The 14,699-nt window shown below is 44.6% G+C and overlaps 1 protein-coding gene across 1 annotated transcript; it reads left to right on the top strand.

The window, feature by feature from the left end:
* Positions 1 to 3,444: 3,444 nt before the first annotated feature.
* Positions 3,445 to 13,572, top strand: LOC121326225 (nuclear receptor coactivator 4-like). The gene is made up of 10 exons (XM_041269452.1): positions 3,445 to 3,545; positions 6,799 to 6,934; positions 8,196 to 8,336; positions 8,570 to 8,664; positions 8,907 to 9,015; positions 9,737 to 9,844; positions 10,006 to 10,125; positions 10,306 to 11,409; positions 12,499 to 12,591; positions 12,914 to 13,572. Exons 2-10 carry the CDS (start codon positions 6,806 to 6,808, stop codon positions 12,917 to 12,919), a joined length of 1,905 nt encoding a protein of 634 aa, XP_041125386.1. The 5' UTR covers positions 3,445 to 3,545; positions 6,799 to 6,805; the 3' UTR covers positions 12,920 to 13,572.
* Positions 13,573 to 14,699: the final 1,127 nt, after the last annotated feature.

Below are 14,699 nucleotides of genomic sequence, written 5' to 3'. Positions count from 1 at the left end.
CTAATTGGGATAATTCTGGGTGTAGATCTGTTTTTTGTTTGTTTTTGTTTTTTTAATGAAATCTTAATCATTTGGATGTTCTGAAAAACATGTTTTATTTTATTTATTTATGTATTTTGTTCTGTATCAACCAATTCAAATAAACCTCTCCATGTGGTAGTATTTCGGCTAGGGTTCTTTCTAGGATGTTTCTTGATTGAGGAAAGTCATTTTCACAGTTCAAAATAGTATCCAGTTATCCGAACACCCCCCAATTAGTTTTGTTAACAGCGGTTCCACTGTGCAGTTACATGGTTTATACCCCCTATTGAATAAACCCGGGTTCAACTCCAGCGCACCGGGATCCTGCACCGCCGCGTCACGCGAGACCTGCTCGCGGAGTTCCACTCATGCCCTTGGTAGCGTGGCCTTTTGTCTTCTCGCGAGATCTCACCGTGGGTGGCCGGGTCGCTTCACAGACGAAACTTTCACAGGAAAAAAAATTAAAACATCGTTAAAATACACAACCAGACCCGGGACCGTGAGATACCCGCCACCCACCGGTCTGAAACCACTGGGAGAACTGCGACCGTCCAGGTAATGTCGTTACAAACTCACTGAACTGGGGGGGGGGGGTCCGTGTTTTAAAATGGTTTAAAATGGTTTAAAATGGTTCGTTATCTGTGTGGTTAATCCGACAGCATGTATTTACGAAATTAAAGGGCTTGTGCTGATAATTAATCGCTGTGACTGGACACTGTTTTGCTTTTAGTTCACATTTAAAGGCAGTCTGGGGACTCTGCACTGCCGCTGTCTGAGAGAATCCAGTCGGAATTGTACTGATGTATTGAACGTGGCTGATTCCATGTGAATCCTGGAGATCTGATAGGAAACAGTAAAGGGACGCGTATCTAATTTAGCCTTCTGTCTCCAGGCTATAGTAAACAAACCCATTGACATGCTCCTGGCACTACAGTTGGGAGAAAATGAATTAATTGAAGTAACACATGTTATACAGAGAGATAAAGAGAGCATAGAGCAGTATGGGTTAGATACTCAAAGCTATTTTCTACTGTAAAATCTTTTTGTTTTTTAAATGTAAAACTCCCAAGTGTGTAACTGGTTAATTTACAGCTCCAGCTCATACTTGGGTAATGCTAAAATAAGCAGCACATTATACCAGCTGTAGCTAGAAAGTAATTTGGTATACTGTGCATGCATATAATTATGAAAATCCCTACATTTTTTCTCTGAGTACCTGAACAAGCATGTTGAGTTGGGGTGCACCAGCTCTGTCTGTCTGCTAAACACTCCTGCTGTTCATGCTCCTGCAAAGAGCAAGAATCACTGTCATTAAAACAGTCCTGTTGGATTATGTGGTTATCATCATTATAATAAACTTGTGTTTGTGTTTGACATGTGCAGTCCTGCAGCCTTGCTAATGTTGCATTCCCCAAAATGCAGATCAGCAGTGTGGGTGATCCTGTACCTGAGCTAGTGCAGAGCATCTCTCAGAAATAGGTTACAAAATTAGACAAAAGCTTTGAGACGTTTGTAATAACCGTCAGTGTCTTTTAGTCCTACAGTCCGCACAACCATCTAACACTGGGCTTGAGCTGAATGGTTTGAAAGCCGTCCGGTTCCTTTACATTGGCAGCAGACAGACCGACCAGCTCTTAGTGGGACTCTCTGGCTTGGCCTCACTCATGATTGCAGATTTGTCCTCAGCGCTCCCGCTCTCTGACAGGGAGGAGATGAGTGTGCGAGAAGGACAGGCTAGAGGGGGCTGGTGTCAAACGTCTAACAGCAGAAAAGAACATCTGTAGGCCAAAGGAGAGCTGTCAAGCAATTATACTGACAGGCACGTACAGTAGGTCGTGACAGGTGATTTTAAAAGTTACAATTCTACAAAAAAACAAACCTACAGCATAATTTTTGTGTAACATCTGGGTGCAGATTGTATTGTATCATATTGTAGGCTGCAGTGAACAGTTTGAGACCCACTCCAGTGTTCCCTGAGAGCCTTCGTTGTACGTACCCTGTACAGGCTGTGTGCGGTGTGTCTCATTAAGCGTGCACTAGAAGCTGGACTGGCTCAAACTGCTTTGCAATGGGAGTCTTTAATAACAATCTGTTAGGCAGGCAGGCAGATCCAGTTTTATATAGGGAATGCAGTGAGATTGGGTTTGTGGCGCCGATGGAAATATCCAGTGGATAGACTGACAGACAGGTCTAGCTCGTGAAAGCCAGATTTTACAAACAGGTGTGATCTTTATTCCATTGCTTCCTCTCGTCTGTCAGTGACTGATGAGAAAAATGCCAGAGAGGAGTGTGTGCTGCCAGTATAACAGGTACTCATGACGCAGAGCTGAATTGTATTGTATTGTACTGTATTGTCGGCCTCCCCTTCAATGTGCTGTAACAGCCGGAAGAGCTCTTCTATGGAAGAGGGTTAGATGAAGGGCAGTGAAGTGACGCAGCAGCAAGCACCTGGCTGCACAGCCTTTCCAGAGCTCCACCATTCAGAGAGGAGTAGTGCCTTGTGTAACTCAGGGACAGGCTGAGGTTCTGTTTCAAGGAACTCATCATGTAGGCGGGGGGGGGCATTTACACTGAACTCAGATCTACTGAGGCTGCTGTTTTTTTTTGTTTTTGTTTTTTTTTTAAATTTGGAATCACCAATTATTTAAGACTGCTATACTGAGGTCATTTGACTTGGCTGTATTCTATGATTCTTCCCATCAAGTTTCATTACTGGAGCTGACAAATAAAAAAATGACATTTCACTGCCAAATTGTTTTAAGCTTTTGCAATATAAGTAACGCAGACCATTTTGTACACTGCTGTATTTTAGGATTCTCTTTATCAAGCTTTGTAATGGCCATTAACCAGTTAAACAAACCATTGTGCTGCATTCCTATCTGAGATATAGACTCTTTCTTTATAATACAGTATAATAGCCCATTATACTGTTTGTTTCACATTACAGCCACACACGTTGTTACCTGAATCTTTTCAAACCAGTTTCCCTGTATTAAAGTGGCTGTCTAATCTCAATACAGCAGACAAGTTCGTATCTCGGATTCTACCCTTGCCTTTTCTTAGCCACAAACATTCATGGCATCTGCGAGTGTTTGAAAGGAGGAGTCAGTGTCGAGGAAATCGTTCTCGTTTTCACTTCAAAATGAAACCCAGCGTTTCTGGAAACTAGTGCCTTATATAGTCCAGTGGCATGTGCTGAACTGAGCTGTTTCTGGGCTCAAGTTGTTTTTTCTGTAAGTTCCGTATTCTGTGATGCAGTTTCAATTCCTAATAGCGGTTGTTCATGTGTTTATGGTTGTGTAGTATTTGGTACCGCTGCGCGCAGACCCCCTTCGCAGCCCCCTTTCACCGGTGTGTACGTGCAGAACGCACAGCTGCTTGTGGCGGACCGGGACGTAGGTAATGACGTCAGAATATTCCGAGATAGAGAGGAGGGAACAGTGCGGCAGAGACACTGACACAAACCAGGACACAGTGCCGCGTTTATCTGTGCCTTAAGAGAGACCTGTCCTACTGGAAATAAGGTACGGGAAATATATAACAAGAAAACTGGTACTGTCGCAAAGCTGTGAACCGTGTTAATGTGTTATATGTGTGTGTGCCGCTTCACAAAAAGAAACCCGGCGTCCGCATGCTATGCAGACTCTGCAGGGGGAAGTGCGGTCGTGATGTGTGTTGTTGTTACACTTTATTTACTAAGTCTGTTTTAAATGTTGAACTGAAACGTCTGTTTTATTCTAGTACGTTATTATTAATTATTTAACAGCTACCGTATTGTCTGTATGTTAGATAGCAGAATCGCGTACAATATTTCGTTTTTTCCCGCACAGATGACTGCCTCTTAAAATGCTCTGAAATGCATATAACTAGTGTTGTCAGTACAATAATTGAAAAGTTATGACGTGTTAATATGCATTCATGCTTTATTGGGGTGATGCACACTATATTACAATCTGTGGATTTGCTGCGAGAGTTTCTGCAGATCGGAACTTGAAGTGTAGCCTGTGAGTGAGGGACTAAAGCACTTGTGTGGTGCTTGGCATGTGGAAGGCGCTGTATATGGAAGTGTATTGCAGTGTTAGTGTGAGGTGCTGGATGATAAAGGGGCGTTTGTCACAGGGTTCAGATGGGTGGAGATAAGGAGCTGGAGAAGGCGTTTTCAAGATAGCTGTGAATACCCTACAGGGGCTATTACCAGACTTGGTAATATGTTTTGAAAATAATAATACAAACAGGAAAAGACGAATACATTTTGTACATGTCTCAACAGCATCGCTAAACAGAGCAGAATATATATAGTTATTGTTAAAATAAACATCATAGCTGATTTAGGACTAAAAAGTTAGTACCTGTTTTTCTTGAGGCATTTTATTGTCGATTTTTAAAACTTCTCTTCCTGCTACTGATTTTTCTCTCCTGCCTGGACGTTTCCCTTGCTGGTGCAGCATCTAACACAAATCGCCCAGTGTGTGGACAGGAGCTAGAAACTTACTGTATGAAAAGTCTTCAGCTTTTCTGTGTCAGTTTGGATGAGATGGAACAGAACTGTTTCTCTTAAGTTACTCCTCCTTGGGTTCCCCCTTCCCTAAAATACTCTCGCTGCAAAGCGCACTTGAAATATACACTGCAGGGATGGAAATACAAGTCCCATTTAGACACGGAGGTATCTGGAACATCCTGCGAGCCCCACGTTTTACTTACTGTGCACCCCAGGTATTTCACAACTCCTCCTCCGTGTATTGGTCTGTTTATTTATGGCGAAGGGGGTCGGTAAATGTCCTCAATCGGTTTTCTGGAGATTGGAGGGTCAGTCATTATTTGGGCACAACAATTAAACTCTGAAACCTTGTGTGTTTTGTTTTTAATTACGGTTTTATGTTTACCAGGCAAGGGAGCAGCAGCACAAAAATGTTGAAACAAAATGTCTAAAAACTCAAGACAGTCTCAGTCAATGCACAATAAATGTACAGTACCTGAAAGGTGAAAATACTTTAACAAAGTTGAGAGTTTATCGGTTTTTAAACTAAGAGACTAGGAGTATAGTTTGCTGACCATCCCCACTAAAAGGGTCTCCATTGTTTGAACAAGGACTCCCAACTAGACAGTTAGAAATAACCATGCATGGTTTCTTTTCTTAAACTAATTCTGGTAATAATATTACAAAACCAAAAAGCAACCAAGTAAGGTGCTTGTAGGTGTGCAGAGCATAGCACAGAATATGATAACCCCAGTGCCTATCTGAAGTGTCTGAGGCTGGCTGTGAGCTGTGCCTGCTGGAAAGCAGTTTAACCCTGTGCTAATAGCAGCTGCCTGTCACCCCAGTAGATTTACAAGATGGAATGATTACTAGTCAATTGAATTACTAGAAATGCTACCTGGTTGTTTATCAGTTAATAACTTGGACAAGAAGCCAGTTTCTTGGTAGCTGATGAAGAGTTAAGATTCGGGTCAGACAACAGTCTTTGCTGTAGTAATGTTTTTTTTTTATCTTTAAATCCACACGTAATGACCGATTCAATCAAGTAAAATCTAAAAAAAGTCCCTGCAATGGAAGTATTTTAGACAATATTTCCGTGTGTGTATGGTTTTGTGTGAGCTGTGAGATCATAGTTTGCTCATAATTGGAGAACAGCAAGTTAATGTGTTTTGAACAGCAGAACTTGACTCACACAGGTGAGTCCGTGGTTCATGCTAATCCAGCCCTTGTTATTCCCTGTGTAGAAACAGTGATGTGTTTGCAGATTTTTAGCTGAGGGCTGCTATCCATAATCACAGGTTTATTTTCACCAGTGAAGCCACAGTGCTACAAAAGAGCCTGATCCTGTCCTCTTCACCACCGGTGATGACAGAGCCACTGAACTCTAGGAGGGTGTCATTATCTCCTCCCGCTCTGCAAAGTACTGGAACAAAGACCAGTTTGAGCTGAAATCACAGGAAATCATGGTCATTTAATTGGGAGGTGCATGTAACCAACCACAGAGTACTATGAAAACAGTATTTCATTATTAACCTTCTTTAAATCCAGAAGGGACCGGGCTGGTGTGGTGAGGTGATGACACATGGGGTATTTTTAGGAAACCTTACAAGCACTTTTGTTTCCAGAAATAAGTAGTAAGAATACCAGTGACCCTTCTTGTTTGGAATATCTTTGAATGTGGTTTGAATGTTCTGCTTTCACACATCAACTGGGTGATCACCTGCTTCATTGATGAGCTGAACTATTGGTGTGAAAACACAGATCGTTAATAGGAATTTTTTTTTTATAAATTTAAAAATTTAAAAATAAATACATACTTTTTAAAAGGTAAATTTAGTAGACCTGAGAAAGTTGACAAGGTGAGTCTCAAGCCTGCATGTGTAAACATGTTTACAGTACATGCAATCAAAGTGATTCATGATAAAAAATATGTTGATTGTCTCAGTGTTAGAAAATATTGTTTTAATGCAAATGTAGAATTACGCTAACCAACTACACAGGTAGTAACTGGCCAGAATGGTGGGTTATTCTGATTCTAGAATAGCCTCAATGAAACTTAAGGAATACTAAGATAAAAGCTTCCTGTTGTGAGTAACAGCAGTGCTGCCCTTCCACTTGACTATACTCTGCAAGCATGTGAGTGACTCCCTGTCTTCTGTTTCTGTGTGAAAGAGTGGGGTCTTGATGAAATACTGGCCTCTGCTCTCTATTCTCAAAGCGCTTATTTTTTGTGTGCAGGTGGGTGTACGTTGGTCTGTGTCGTTCATGACTCTGACTGCTGTCTGTGTTTGTCCCTGCAGTTACAGAATGGCGCCCCCTGTAGATGAGTGTGAGAAGAACACCCTGAGGCAGTGCCTGCTGGCACGCTCCCAGCTGGAGACAGCCATCGCGGAGGTGACCAGGGCGGAGCTACAGCTGCGCGACAATGCCAGAGAGGTGAGGGATGGGTTCCAGGGTAAAGGGTGTGTATGTGAACTCCCAGGAAACGAGATTGCATAAAAATATCAAGATAAAACTCATGCAGCCCCACGTGATGGGGTAAACAGCTTTGTGTGTGAGGAGGGAGGGGGGGGGATTGGGGTTTTCATTTTTAAAGTGTGTTTTTTGGGGATTTTTTTAAAACCTGAAGGTAATGAATACGCACACACAATAACAGTCTGTTGTATATAAAAACTCTGATGCATAGAAATGTGGTTGGAAATCTGTTTCTGGGAGGATAGTGCAGTATTGAGAGGGGTCTGTCTGTGCATGTGTAAACACACTGAGCCTGAGCCCTTGCCCTGCTCAGTACAAGCTCAGTCATTTTGTGGATAGCCACTTTATGGTCAGGCTCAATAAGTTGTTGTAGTGGGTTTTGGCTGTGGTGTTTTTGTGTGAGTTAATCCCAGTTTATCCCTGCCTGAGCTCTGTGTGAAAGGAGTGTTTCCTCAGTGAAGATGAGGGTTTGTTAGTAATCTGAGAAACATCCCTCTGCCTTCTGTGTGTGTTCGTGTAATCACAAACATCCCTGAACAGGAGAGGGGGGGTCCTGTGGCCTGGAAAAATCCATGTTGGTAATCCCCCCCATCAGTAAGGAGGGGTAGGGGCTGAGCTGAGCCAGTTATCTGTCTGGAGGTGTGGCTCTGGCCCTTTTTATGTACCAGCTCATAGTGAGCAGTCAGACACAGCACTGCAAACAGAGGAATATCTATCACAGGAGACTGCTTTCTGTTACGAGGCTGCAAACTTCATTCAATACTGGCTCTGCAAACAGCTGCATACAGCACTGTTGGTAGGTGAAGGCTCAGCTGTGTGTGTGTGTGTGTGTGTGTGTGTGTGTGTGTGTGTCTAATTTAAGTCATTTAATATGTCTAGTTGACCCTGTCTCTTATGGTTTGAAATATTGTAAGCATGTTTGGAGACCGAGGCACATACAAACTCTCAGAGTGTTCTCTTTGCTCGGGGTTCTCCTGTCGGGCAGAGCGGGAGGAATCCCAGCACCTCACTGGGATCTGTGGGGGATTTTGATCTGAGAGGAGCAACATTACTTCTGGGTAGCGTGTTTCTGTTTTGTTTCTGGTGAATGATAAAGCACCTGGAGGCACAGCTTTGATTGGTGTTTGTGTATGTGTGTGTGTTGGGGGGTGAGGGAGTGAGTGGAGCTTTATGTTTTGACTCCCAGCCGTATATTGACGGTGCATTATTTCCCTATGTGCAGGTGAAGTCCCAGCTCCACAGCTGTATCAGCAGGCACCTGGAGTTCCTGCGCTCTCGTGAGGTCTGGCTGCTCGAGCAAATTGAGATTATCCAGCACCTCAAAGAGGAGTCCCTGCAGCAGCAGCTACAGCAGCTCCACAGGGTGAGTGAGTCTCAATAAACTGATCTACACTGTACAGCTAGAGAAGCTCCACTGGGTAAGAGAGTCTCACTAATCTGATCTATACTGTACTGTACAGCTAGAGCTGCTCCACTGGGTGAGCCCTGTACTGATCCATACTGTACTTTAGTTGCATCTGTCTGTTGAGATCAGACTGTCCACTGTGTCTCTGTTTCAGTAAATATCTAATTGTCCTCTGTCTCTGTCTGTTTCAGCTCCTGGGTCAGTTCAACATTGTGGTTCAGCAGCTGGAGAGTTCTAACAGCAACAGCAACAGCCTGGCCAACCAGATCACCAGCTGCCTGGAGAAGTAAGTGTTGCTTGCTTGCTGGCTCTGGCTGGCTCTCTCTGTGTGGTTCTTACAAAGACCAAACATTGGAAAAAGGCATAATAATGTTTTTTAGTTTTTTTTTTTTTTTTTTTTTTTTTTTTTTTTTATATAAAGTTAAATGAAGCTCTTAATGCAGCCAGTGGAGTTTAGCACAGTAAACCTGCAGTTAATGAGAGTCACTGAAAGGCCTGCAGAGTGATAGCCCCTGTCTCCCTCCACAGATTGTCCAGTCTGAGCCTGAACCCCGAGGAGACCCCTGAGATGAGTTTCCAGGCTGACTCCCGCTCCCTGCGCCAGGCCATCACCTCCTTCGGGACCATCGCCACTGAGGTACGACGCACTGAACCAGGATGGCCCAAGTGGTGACACGGTGCACATCACAATGTGCAGGTCGAGATGCGACATGCATCTCCATACATGTGATAGTCCTGTCGGGGCTACTTGTGTGATGCATAGTAACATAAAATGATCCTTTAATGATGGAATATTTTCTTAAGACAGATTAAATAAGACAGGGAGAGTATGTATTTATACCAACTATGAAATCCTCTGCTAAGGGGATATAGTGGAGGCAGTCTTATGTATGTACATGCGTATGTCACATGTCATTCTTCCATATAGTTGGAGAACCACGTTAACATTATTTAGATGATTATTGAGAATATTACCTCAACTAACACTCACCCACACTGTCAACCTCTCCCTCTGAATCTAGTGACTTAGAAAAAAGTTAAGATCTACCTACATTCCAACAAGAAGTCTTTGTTTATTGTAAGTCTTTTGTCAGAAGCACTCCCCTGATCCCTGATAATGCCCTCTGCTTGTGATTGTGTGTGGTCTTGGTAAGCATGGTTCCCATGAGAACATGTATTTCTGTGTTTACATTTATTAAACACAGAAAGATGAAACAACTCCTCCAAACTTATTTTTGTATTGTAATCTAGTTTATAGTTTTTGTTCAGCCGAACTCTGTGTAGGGATGTAGGACATGTAGCCTGTAGCAGTGTGTCTTCTGTGCTTCTGAACCCTGTTTTATATTTTGTGGCTTCAGGAGATGGAGTGCCTGCCAGAGGCTCACAGTCCTCCAAAGAGTTCCAGACCTTTCCTGAATGCCTGGCTTCTGCAGAACTGCCCTTTGGCCCCACAGCAGCAGAGCGAGGTAATAACACTGTTCTGTTTACATCGTCAGAGCAGTACCAGCCTTGCAAACACACAAACACACAGACATGGTTTACAGCATCACAGCACTCTCTCACACACACACACTCTCTTGGTGTAGATCCTCACAGCAGTGCTCCCTCTCCTATCTATGTCCTGCAGAGAGCCGAGCCGCTTGCAGATTGGCTGCTGGGGAGCCGTCCTGTGACAGTGTGCCCTGCTGGTTACCAGTCAAGCACTGACCCCCAGGACTGGCTGCTGAGAGAGGGGGAGAGGGGTCAGGTGAGCTGGGGAAATAATGCAGAGGGAGGGGGAATGTGTGAAACTGTAGACAGGGGGGGGGGGTGATTGGTGGGAATAGTGGGGATTGTCTAGTTGTAAGCAAACTTGGTAAGGACATTCTTTATACAAGTTATTAAGAGTATCTAAATTGTTTTACTGTCCCTGACTGACTTCCCCCAGGTTCCCCCACCTTTGGCCCACTTCGATTTAGAGGCAGCCTGGGGCCAGCTCTGTGACCTGGAGGCCTGGCTGCTGCCGGACAGAGCACCCCTTAGGAACCGCACCCTGAGTGATGTCAGCAGCAGCAGCTCTGCACTGTCCATAGAGAAGATAGAAGAGTCAGAGCTGAATTACAGCGAAGAGGGAGAGGAGGAGGGAGAGGGGAGCAGCTGCAGCAACAGTGTGGACCTGAGTGACTGGCTCATCACCCCCACTGCAGGAGACATGGGAAACTGCACACCCAGCAGCAGCACCCCCACTAGAGAAACTGAGAACGGCAGCAAGAAGAACCAATACACGCTCATCAGCGACCTCTTCAGACCTTTCCACGAGACCTTCTCCTCCAGTGATTGGCTGCCCAAGACTGAAGGGGGGTGTGGCTCCTGCTGCGTCACCAAGACCGTAGCAATCGAGATCGAGAACCTTGGGAACCTCAAGTGTCTGAAGCAGAGCCCCTCCTCTCCCACTCTGGGCTCAGCTGGCGAGGCCTGGCTCCTGCAGCAGCAGCAGCAGGCTCCTCCTCCAATCAGAGTGGAGCAGGTGTGCAAGGCCAACGAGCCGTGCAAGAGCTTCTCGGAGTGTGTGTGCGAGGAGAACTGCAGCAAGGAGGCTCTGCGGTCCTGGCTGCTCAAGCAGGAGGGGCGAGATAAGAACGGGGTGCCTGCCGCTGCTGACAAAAACGGGGGCAGACCCAACCGTGTGGGGGCCCTGCTGGACAGCTGGCTACACCCCAGCAGGAAGGAGGCTCCCTTCCCTTCCTCCCCTCTCTCTATCTGGGTCTGCCCCTCCGCACAGGGCCAGGAGAAAGCCAGTCGAGAGGAGCAGAGCTTGGAGTCCAAGAGCCCCTTCCACAGCCCCCTGAGCTCCCAGTGCTGGGTACAGCACCTCTCCCAGCCCCAGTCTACCCTCCCCGTAGAGCAGAGCCCCTTCCACACACCCCTGCATCCAGAGAGTTGGGTCCTACCCCAGTCACACTCCCTCTCCCAGCCCCAGCCTGAGAAGCACAGCCACTCTGACACAGCAGCTCCGGAGGAGGACAAGTGGCTGCTCCGTAAGAGAGCTCATGTGAGTGCACAGTTTGTCCATCTTTGAGTCTGACTGTCTGTCTTAAATTAGTTATTTAGTTTGTGTGTTTATTTTTGTGCTTTTAATGAATCAGGTGAGGGAGAATTGCAAGCAGGTTCACAGAGACTGACACAGCTCTGCAAGAGAGAGTGAGTGAGAGAAAGAAAGAAAAAGAGAGCGCACATCGTTGTGTCCGCCTGCCATTCAGTCCTGGGCCAGTCCTTAACCCTTTGCGGTCCTATATCGGACCAGGTCCGACATTACAATTTTCCCTTTCCAGTCCGATGTCAAACCCTGTCCGACATCATCAAAAAGACGTAAAGCACAGGTCTATGGTCATTCTCCGGAAAAAGCCAAGAAAACCTGTCAATGGCCGAGTGAGACCGATAGGAACCGACTGAAGCCGGAAAAAAAAAGGGGGCGTATCTGATAGCCCCACGCACCAGAGAGATAATACGGACATAAACAAAGGAGATAGCTGCTTCTGCATCCAGCACTCAAAGAATATTAGACATTTGCAGAGCTTTTTGAGATGTTATAATAGTAATATAATGACTTGGATTGCATTATTGAGGAGTGTGGTGATAAAACGAGTGAGCAGGAGAGGATTTATCAGTATGCACCTCTATAAAGAGGTATGTGAAATACAGTGAACAAAGGGTGGGACTTGGCTGGAGATACAGTACTGAGTGTCCTTTTGTGATTCAATGCCTTTTAAACCTGTTTTCCTCTGAAAAGAAATTTAAACGGCGCATGTAAAATAAACAAGCATGTGAAAATAAATTGGACCTGACAAGCGCTGAATAAATGGAACGCTAAGGGTTAATACTTTGTGGTGTTTTTTTTTTTTTTTTTTGTGAATTACAGTGATATATAAGATGCAAACCCCCCCCCCCCCCCCCCCCCAACATTTTCTTACTTGTGACTTCTGGGAAACTCAGTCCTCCAGAGCTGAAAGCTTGATTTTGCCGGCTGCTATCTAGCCCCTTAATTAACTTGTTTAGTTGTGTGCTTTTTAAGTTTGTGCTTCTGTTTTGAAGTTCATCCTGTTTCTCTGCTAGTAACAGTGCCATCTGTGTTTGATTTCAGGAGCGATATGGACTGCCTTCGGTCTGCGACCTGTTTGCCTGCATGAAACTCAACGTGGACAAAGAGCAGTGGCTGTACAGCACACCTATACAGGTGAGGGGGTACACTGGTCCTTCAGTGGCAGTCTGAAATACAGAATCAAGCTGCAGCTTCATCTGAACATGAGAAAGTAACGTGCTGCTTAGCTTTGAATGGTTTATATAGTTAGGCTTCAAACTGTTTGCAGTGAGTGGAGATAACTTTAACATAAAAATAACTCAATCAGTAAAAAACCCTGTTTGATTAGTTCTGATTCACTTGAACTTTGTGTTTGTAGGTTGTTTTTTTGTTTTTTTTAATATAAACTGAAAAAGTAGTTTTTTAAACTTTTGAAAATAAAATGTCAGACTGACTGTTCCTCTGTGTTGCACTGCAGATGTGAGGTGCCCCAGAAAACCATTCTGCCAAGATTTGGGGAGATCTGTGCGTGCCACCTCCTAATCAAGAGCCATTCGGTCGCTGCTCGACGCACACTTTTATTTATGGCCTTCTCCTTCTCTGTCGAACTTGTCTTTTTCCTCCTCCTCCTCTCTGTATCTGTCTGTCTCTCTGGGCAGGAGGAATAGGAACGACCCTGCTGCATTGCGTTCCCAAACCAAGGGTCCAAGTCCAGATAACAAAGGGGGGGTGGGGGATTTAACCAGAAGGGGAGCACAGTGGTGTTTGACTCCAGTCTTGCAGTATCACCTCCAACCCAGGGCTTTGTTTCAACCGTAAACTGAATGTTGTGAGTGCGTCCTATCTTGTCGCTGTGGACAAATTGCACATGTAATGTGGAGGGGTTAATTTGCCCACAGTGGGAATGTAGGCCTCTGTCTTATTTATCTATGACAAACTTCTAGTATGTGGACTGGAAAACATGCAGACCTGAGAATCTAAGTCATCAGGCTATAAATGTGTACACCAGGCTGCTAGATCGGTTTTAATTAGAAACTGGTTGGAACAAAAATTGAGGAAAGACCATTTGGGAGGAGTGGGGTTGAGAACCACAACTCAATGAAACCGAAGGGCAGCCAGCCCCAGCTTGTACACAAAGGAGTAAGTCCAGTCCAGGTTTTGTGGTGTAAACTGTGCTTTTGTCTTTTCTCTGGTACCACAGATGATTATAATTAACAGCCACCGTGGGCTCTAAAACAAAAAAACAAAATATTGTTTTAGGGCCTATAGTACTGGAATGACCCTCTTGAGATTTGGGACTAGGCTGTAATAGGATATTTTTTATACATAAAATCATTTTCAGTTTTTCTTTTTAATTTGTAAGAAGTCAGACTTGTTTCAGGTTGATGCTGTGACTTTTTAATTTTGCTTTTAATTCTGGTTGAATTTCCAGCTGATGCCATCAGACTGCTGCTGTGGTTGTTGGTTCAGTAGGGCTGTGAAACTGGCATGCATTCACTGTTCTCTTTGCAATCACAGAGTGGACCAGTCTAACTGCACTGATATCCCATGTGGCAAGACTGCTGTATAACTGACCATGGAAAGCAGGTCGGTTACCTTGCAGGTAAAGCCATCTGCAAGCATATCGGTGCATTAATGAAATGAGGAACAACATGTCTTTGAGTAAGAAGACCATTTTAAATGAGTGTTTCGGATGCTGTGTTGTGGACGTTTGGCATAGCAAACCTCCAGAGAGCAGCTCTCTGCAGGTGCATACTGTAGGGGGATTACTGCTCTCCTGATTAAGAACCTGATTGACGAGCTCCCTCACGGTCAAGGATTATTATAACTTGCCGATACAATGCAATGTTGAAATTGTGACCACTGGTGTGTTTTCCCAGTTTAATTCACTGAAGCGTTTTGTTTCAGTATTATCTGTTGCCACAGTATATGGTGCTAATCTACCCAGCAGATGGGTATTCTGTGTAATCTTTGTCCTGTTGTGTTTAAACAGTCTAGTCATTCTCCCTGCTGTGACCCACACACTTTGTGGTGAGAACAAGATCTGCAGTACCCAGTGTAAAGTCGCTACAGCTCAACACTTTGCTGCAGTCAGTTTTAGATGAATGGATACTTCTGGTCTTCTTCTAACAGGTAAATCTGTTCATTGAGGTGTAGGAGCAGCATTTTTGCCTTAATTTTTTTATTTTTGAGGGGTAAATCCCTCCTTACTCCATGTTTCTTTATTGGTGTAAAGCGAGCAGCGAAGTGTTGAGCTGCCAACT

This window comes from Polyodon spathula, chromosome 13 (assembly GCF_017654505.1).
Source record: "Polyodon spathula isolate WHYD16114869_AA chromosome 13, ASM1765450v1, whole genome shotgun sequence".
In the NCBI taxonomy this organism is placed as follows: Eukaryota; Metazoa; Chordata; class Actinopteri; order Acipenseriformes; family Polyodontidae; genus Polyodon; species Polyodon spathula.
The sequence above is the reverse complement of the archived record's forward strand: the minus strand, read 5'-3'. Positions and strand labels throughout refer to the sequence as shown.